The sequence below is a fragment of the Marmota marmota genome, unplaced genomic scaffold, assembly GCF_001458135.2.
Source record: "Marmota marmota marmota unplaced genomic scaffold, marMar, whole genome shotgun sequence".
Classification (NCBI taxonomy): domain Eukaryota; kingdom Metazoa; phylum Chordata; class Mammalia; order Rodentia; family Sciuridae; genus Marmota; species Marmota marmota.
Window position 1 is genome coordinate 142237 of NW_025999985.1, and position 7262 is coordinate 149498.

The 7262-nt window shown below is 51.6% G+C and overlaps 1 protein-coding gene across 1 annotated transcript; it reads left to right on the top strand.

Moving 5' to 3' along the window:
• On the top strand, positions 1–6806 carry Fpr2 (formyl peptide receptor 2). Its single transcript, XM_015507403.2, has 2 exons — positions 1–485; positions 5212–6806. Exon 2 carries the CDS (start codon positions 5223–5225, stop codon positions 6276–6278), a length of 1056 nt encoding a protein of 351 aa, XP_015362889.1. The 5' UTR covers positions 1–485; positions 5212–5222; the 3' UTR covers positions 6279–6806.
• Positions 6807–7262: the final 456 nt, after the last annotated feature.

The window sequence follows — 7262 nt, forward strand, 5'->3', positions numbered from 1 at the left end:
TGCTGCAGCCGTACTCCGGCAGTGGAGGACAGCTCTGTCCCTCCAGGAAACGGTGAAGCACCCTGGGCTTCTGTCACATGATGGGCCCTGACACCCTGTGCCCCTCCCACCTCAATAAAGTCCCTGCCAGAGCTGAGAGAGCCTGAGTCACTCCACAGGAAGCCAGACAGCAGGGACAGGACCCCAGCTCATAGTAAGTTGGGGTTTAACAATTTAAGAATCATTGTCTGAAGGCCTGTTCATGACAGGTAGCTCCTAAACCAAGAGCAGAGCAGTATCAGACCCTCCTGCAGCAGAGGGCTCCAAGGTCTCTCCTGGAGTGTGCAGAGGGCAAAACGTGCTCGCGATATTCAAAGACAGAATGTTAAAAAAATTGATTCTGTTTAATTTATAAATTCTTTTTTACTTTTTGAGACAGGCTCTCACTAAGGTGTCCTCCAACTCAGGATCCTCCTGCCTCAACCCCTGAGTAGCTGGGATTACAGGTATGCTCCCCCACATGCAGCTCAATACTTTTTATTTTGGTGACATGTTCCAGTGATATTCTTTTGGATATATTGGGTTAAATAAAACATTGCCCCTGAATTTTAAAACTTGTTTTTTCCCCTGGCTCCTGGAAAACTGTAGCCCTGTGCTCTTATTTGTCATGTTTGTATTGGGCAGTGTGACTCCAGACACAGCCTTGAGCGCGCTGGACCGTCCTGTGCAGCTGGCCACCTAGTGCAGGGGGCTTCTAGGACGGAAAAAAATTAATGAATAAATGAACTAGAAAAGCATCTGGTGAGGCAGGCTGTGCCTGGAGTGGGGGTGGCTTACAGCCCTGGTGGGTGAGGACGTAAAATTTAAGATGACGTAAAGTTTAAGTGAATATGCAGGCTGAGCCGGGCAAGGGCATGTCACAAGGAAGGATGCCAGGAGCTGCAGGGGACAAAGCACACAAATCCCCGAAGGGGCAGTGAGCTTGCACATTCAAGGTCTCCAAAGAGCTCCGTGAGACAGGAACACAGTGTGTAAGATCTGAGTGGACACGGCTGGAGGCTCTGAGCCCAGTAAAGTCATGAGTTGTAAAATTTTGTGTTTTGAGGCAGGGCCTCCCTCCGGTGGCCCCGTCTGGCCTGGACTCCTGGGCCCTGGTGCCTCTCCTGCCTCAGCCTCCTAAGTGACTAGGACTACAGACTCATACCACCACGCCTGGCTTCAATGTTGTGATCTTATTTGTCCTTTTGAAAGATCATTTGGGCCAGGTGCCATGGAGCACACCTGGAATCCCCACTTATTGGGAGGCTGAGGCAGGAGGATGGAAAGTTAGAGGCCAGCCTATAGTGAGAGCCTGACTCAAAATCAAAAGGGATGTAGCTCAGTGGTAGAGTGCTTGTGCAGCTGAGTTCAATCCCCAGCATCACACACACACACACACACACACACACACACATGTCATTTGGCTTCTGTCTAGAAAATGGATTGGGTGTGGGGAGGGTGTAGGCAGCAGGTTCAGGACCAAGTCATTGTAAGGTTGGTGACGATACAAAGGACCATGGGCCAGCATAGTGGTGATGAGGACGATTTTGCTGTGTGGTCACAACATTCAGAATCAGTAGGTTTGGACCGGATTTGAGGGCAAAGGAAAGAGAAGTCAAAGATAAGTTCTGTATTTGGAGTTTTAATCAGTGAATCTGAAGCTCAAATAGAAAGCCCTGGGAGAGCGGCAGTGGGACACTTCGGAGTCTGGTGTGGGCCATGTCTGTCAGGCGGGGTGCCAGGACTCCCTGGGGAGGTGTCAGGAAGTCAGTTCCTTGTATCAGAGGAGAGCTCCGGGGAAGTGGCTCAGCTGGCCACATCGTGAGACGCCCTCAGCACGATGCCTGCCGGGGACACGGGAGGGTGTCACCTGTGAAAGGCTCTAGCCCAGGTGCAGCCACCACTTACAGTCAAGTGTGGAGTCTGGTAAAAAAAGAAGAAAATGAAGGTGTAGGTTGGGCTGGAAAGAAAGGGGCCAGTTGAGCTACCAAGAGGACAAGAACGTTGGGAGGTGACTTCATCGCCTCAAGCATCAGGAGAGCTCTCAGGGAGCCGAGGCCTAAGGGACTCTAACTGGGATTGTCCCTGGGAAGGAGCCAGGGGGTTTGGCCAGAGGGGGTCGTAAGCCAATGTGGAGCCAGAAACCGTGAGGAGAAGAGGACGGGCCAGTCAGAGACTCCCCCAAGCCTGGGGTGGCCTCCTTCCACAGTCCTCGGAGGCCCAGGGCTGAAGTCGGGAGGGAACCCAGGCCAAGGAAGGTCCATTAGGAGAGGAGAGGACACGGCCACGAGGGTGATCTGGTGGGAGGTGCATCTTGGGTGGGGGGAATCTGGAGGGAGCTGCTGGGAGGGTGAGAGAGGACCCCCAGCAGTGGAGAATGAATCCCCTGTGCCTGCGGTGACCAGCACAGGGACACCTTGAGCTGAGGGCAGGGATCACAGTCAGGTGGGTCCAGGGACAGTGGAAGCACTGGAGGGTCACAGGAAAGGTGGCAACGTGACGGTGCTGTGGAGTCCAGTGAGTTAGCAAGGAAGTGCCGTTTCCACCTGGAATCTAGGGTCCTGAAATCCAGCGGCCCCTTAGTAACGGGGACATTGGGCAAGTCACTTCCCTCTCTGAGCTGCATTTCCTTTGTTACACAATGGTGGTGTCTGTCCCAAAGCAAGGATGTTGTCATCAGGAGGATTGGCACATCTCACCCTCGGGGCCCCCAGCACCAGCGCAGGACCCTCTGCAGGTGCAGGTTCCCGCTCCCCCCTGCAGCCAGGCTGCACCCAAGATGGCCCAGCTCTGCCTCGAGGACCCGGCCACCGTTGTCCTTCCTGTGGTATGGGCATCTGAATCGAGCACTTAGAGCCCATTGAGTGCTGCGTACCCTCTAAGTGCCCAGTGGGATGACTGGAGGTAGAAAGAGGAAACCCGAGTCTGTTGAGGGAATTCGGGGTGGGAGAGGGTTCAGAGCAAGTTCTGGAGGAATCAGTCAGCCAGACTCAAGTTCTGTCTCTAGCTCTCTTCCTGGAGGTTCAAAACACTAATGTAACCAATCTAAGTCTTAACTGCCTCATGTGCACCGTGATTAGACTAATTATAACCCACACAGAGCATTTGCAGGGTCTCTGAGCACATTCAGTGATTAACACTCGTTAACACATGAGATCTCCAAGGTGGGAGCGGGTCGAGGGGAAGCTGCTTGAGGGTGGGCGATGTTCAGGTGCAGCTCCTACTGTGGAGCACTCTCCTCCCCTCACCTGGAACTTCTACACCGCATAGCTGAGCCGAGCCCCGATGCACAGAGCCTGCCGGGGCAGGGTCCCCACCTGCTAGACTTCCTCCAGCAGGGCAGGTGATGCTCACCTGTGATCCCACAGCTTGAAAGGCTGAGGCAGGAGGGTGGCAAGTTCAAAGCCAGCCTCAGCAATTTAGCGAGACCCTAAGCAAGTCAGTGAGACCCTGTCTCAAAATAAAAATTGAAAAGGTCTGGGGATTTGGCTCAGTGATTAAGCACCCCTGAGTTCAATCCACGGTACAAAAAAAAAAAATAGACTTGCTCCACTGATCCCAGAAAATTTCCACCTATTCTCATTTAGTGCTCATCTGAATTTCAGTCTTCACCATAAAAGCCTCTCCTCTTCTCCAGAGGAGGGAACTGAGGCTCAAAGAGATCCATTGACCTAGAACTCATATTGGGAGGCATCGAGATGGGATTGGAAGGCAGCTGTATCTGCCTCTGGAGCCTGGTAGTCTTTACAATAGTGACCTTCAACCTGGGTGGTTTGACTCCTGGGAGACATTTTATAACATCTACAGCAGTTTGGTTGTCATTAGAGGGGACTTGCCCTGACATCTGGTGGATGCTCCTAACTAACCCACAATGCATGTGACGTCCCCCTCCACAAGGAATCGCGCAGCCCCAGATGTCAGGAGGTCCGAGGCTGAGAAACCCTACAACCCTACTAAGGCTACACTTGCCCCATAGAGGACCTCAGTGCCTGTGGTGAGCAGAGACCAGGACTGAATGAGAAGGGAGGAGACCAAGGACAGAGTGCCAGGCACCAGGTGCCATCACACCTGGCCGTCTTTCAAGGGTGATTAGAGTGGTAAATTCTCTCTGGAATTGACAAAACCTAGTTTTCAAATTTTGCCACCTCCACCAGCTGGTTGGACCCCTGCTGACCTCCCAGAGCTGTGGTTTCTGCCCAGGTGGAAGGATGGCGTGGTGACCTTACATGGTTATCATGAGCAACACTCTATTTGCAGACCACGCAGGACTTAAATCCATCCTCTCCTATTTAAGAGACCTTCAGCAGGTTGTATAATAGCTCTGAATACCAACTTATTCTTGCAAAAGCTAAAAATAATGAGCATCGTAGAGCTCTTCCATAGACGAAACTGGATCCCCTGTCTAGAAATGAACACCGTACATGGTTTCTCATGAGAACCCTCCAACTCTAACAGAACATGTTACTCTCCTACACTTTATCCCCCTGAAGCTGTACAACACGTGGAGATTCTCTGCATCTCAATCAGAGAAGCGCTTGAGCTCAGTCAGGGACAGTGGGTTCAGAGCTGCCTTCCTCACTGTCTTCCTCCAGCACAGAATTCACAGGCTGTAACCCATGACCACACAGCGCCAAGTCGCCCTTCAGGCTTCTACTGGGGAGAGCACAGAATCCACAGGCACTTTGCTCTCCACTGCTGAAACAGTAGCTGAAACCATTAAATTAACTGAAATGGTGGCTGCACCATCAGTCAAGGGCTGTCAAGGGACCTGGGGACTGCATGAACTGGGCACTGAAATGCTAGCATTTTTGCACTGAGTCGTGGGTGGAAGCAGGTTGCAACGTCCTGACTGCTTTCCTCGCTGTGCTCTGCGCCTGCTCCAGCAGTTGGGTGGCCTGTGCCCTCTTGGTTTAGTTTTTCTGGTGGTGCACAGGGCTTGCAGTCTTCTTGGTAAAGTAATCTGCCTGGGAGGCAGGATGTGGACTAACGATTGTGGGAATAGGAAGAACCATCCTTTCCCAAAAGAACATGCAGGAGAGTGCCAGTATCTTGTGGTACTGCTGGCCACGAGGCTTGGTAGAACGGGTCCCTCTCTGGAGTAGGTGCCACAGAGGTGGGTGAGGGGGGGCTCTGAACAGGGGTGCTGAGAGATGGACGCACACCTGAGAAACAGCCACTGTTGACGTGTTTCAGGTGTGGGCAAGATGGACGCCAACTTCTCCTTTCCTCAGAACGGATCTGAAGAGTTGTCCTATGAGTCCCCTGGCTACACGGTTCTGCAGATAATCCCGTTGTTGGTACTCGCCGTCACCTTTGTCCTCGGTGTGCTGGGCAACGGGCTGGTCATCTGGGTGGCTGGTTTCCGCATGACGCACACGGTCACCACCATCTGCTACCTGAACCTGGCCTTGGCCGACTTCTCCTTCACGGCCACCCTGCCGTTCCTCATCGTCTCCATGGCCATGAGGGAAAAATGGCCTTTCGGCTGGTTCCTCTGCAAGTTGGTTCACATTGTGGTGGACATTAACCTGTTCGGGAGCGTCTTCCTGATCGCCCTCATCGCTCTGGACCGCTGCATCTGTGTCCTGCACCCGGTCTGGGCCCAGAACCACCGCACCGTGAGTCTGGCCAAGAGGGTGATCGTCGCACCCTGGATTCTGGCCCTCGTTCTTACGTTGCCGGTTTTCATCTTCTTGACTACAGTCAGCGATCCCACAGGGAACGTGTACTGCACCTTCAACTTTAGGTCCTGGGGTGCCACCCTTGAAGAGAGGCTGAATGTGGCCATTACCATGCTGACCATGCGAGGGATCATCCGGTTCATCATAGGCTTCAGCATGCCCATGTCCGTTGTCGCCGTCTGCTACGGGCTCATTGCTGCCAAGATCCGCAGGAAGGGCCTGATCCGTTCCAGCCGCCCCCTGCGGGTCCTCACTGCCGTGGTGGCCTCCTTCTTCATCTGCTGGTTCCCCTTCCAGTTGGTGGCCCTCCTCAGCACGGTCTGGCTCCAGGAGATGTTGTTCCATGGTAAGTACAAAATCCTCGAGGTCCTGGTCAACCCGACCAGCTCGCTGGCCTTCTTCAACAGCTGCCTCAACCCGATGCTCTACGTCTTCGTGGGCCAGGACTTCCGGGACAGGCTGATCCACTCCCTGCCGGCCAGTCTGGAGAGGGCCCTGACCGAGGAATCGGCCCAGCCCAGTGACACAGCCACCAACTCTTCCTCGCTCCCTGCAGAGGTTGAGTTACAGGCAAAGTGAGGAGGGGTCTGGGGTAGCCCACCCTGGTCCCAGCTCCAGATTCCTCTTCCCTCCAGCCATGTTCTCACTTACCCTGAAAAAGTCCTTCTGTGTCCCCTGATTTGGGGAAAGAAACAGACAATGGGGTTTTGGTACTCTGGGTGACATTTTTGGTACTTGACCTGCGCCTGTACCCTGGGCTAAGAGGAGGTGGAGAAAGAGTCTAAGGGAGAAGAGTAATGAATTTATAAGGCTTAGATCAGAGTAGATACTACAAGTAAAACTGTGCTACTTCATCATTAAGTAAAATGTTTGCTGCAGGCTTTTTGTTCCTGTTTTTAAAATATGAGACTGTATAAGTTTCCTCCTGTGCCTAGTTTGCTAGAAATTTCCCTTTTTTTAAAAAAAAAATCACAAGTGGTCGTTGGATTTTAGGAAATGTATTTTCTACATATATTAAGATTATATTTTTTATCCTTTTACCTGATCATAAATTAGATGGATTATGTTCCCCTCCCTTGTCCTCCTGGAATAAAGCATGCTCCATCATGGTTGGCTTTGTGTACTTATAGTCTGTCCCACTGCATTGGTGTGGGCTCTGTGTATGCGAGGGTGGCTCTGTCACCTCTGTTACTTCACTTTCCTCTGATGTTCTCGCCACATTTACATCAAACTTACAACAGTCTCCTAAAAGGGGGAGGGAAATAATTCCTATGCTTCTATTTTCTGGTGTTACATTGTTCTTAAATGTTTAGAAAAACTCACTAGTGAATCCAGTAAGCCTTGGCTTTTCTTCCTGGGACGATTTTTAGTAACAGGTTCAATTTCTTTAATAGTAACGATTCAATTTGCCCCCCCTTGTCTTTCAGTTTTGGCAAACTGTAATTTTCAAGGGATGTAGTTGTTTTATCAAAACTGTCAAATAGCAATGAAAAAGCATAATTGTATACAGAACTGGACAGGGTTTCTCTCAAACAATGAGAATGTAAAATATACCCAAAGGCA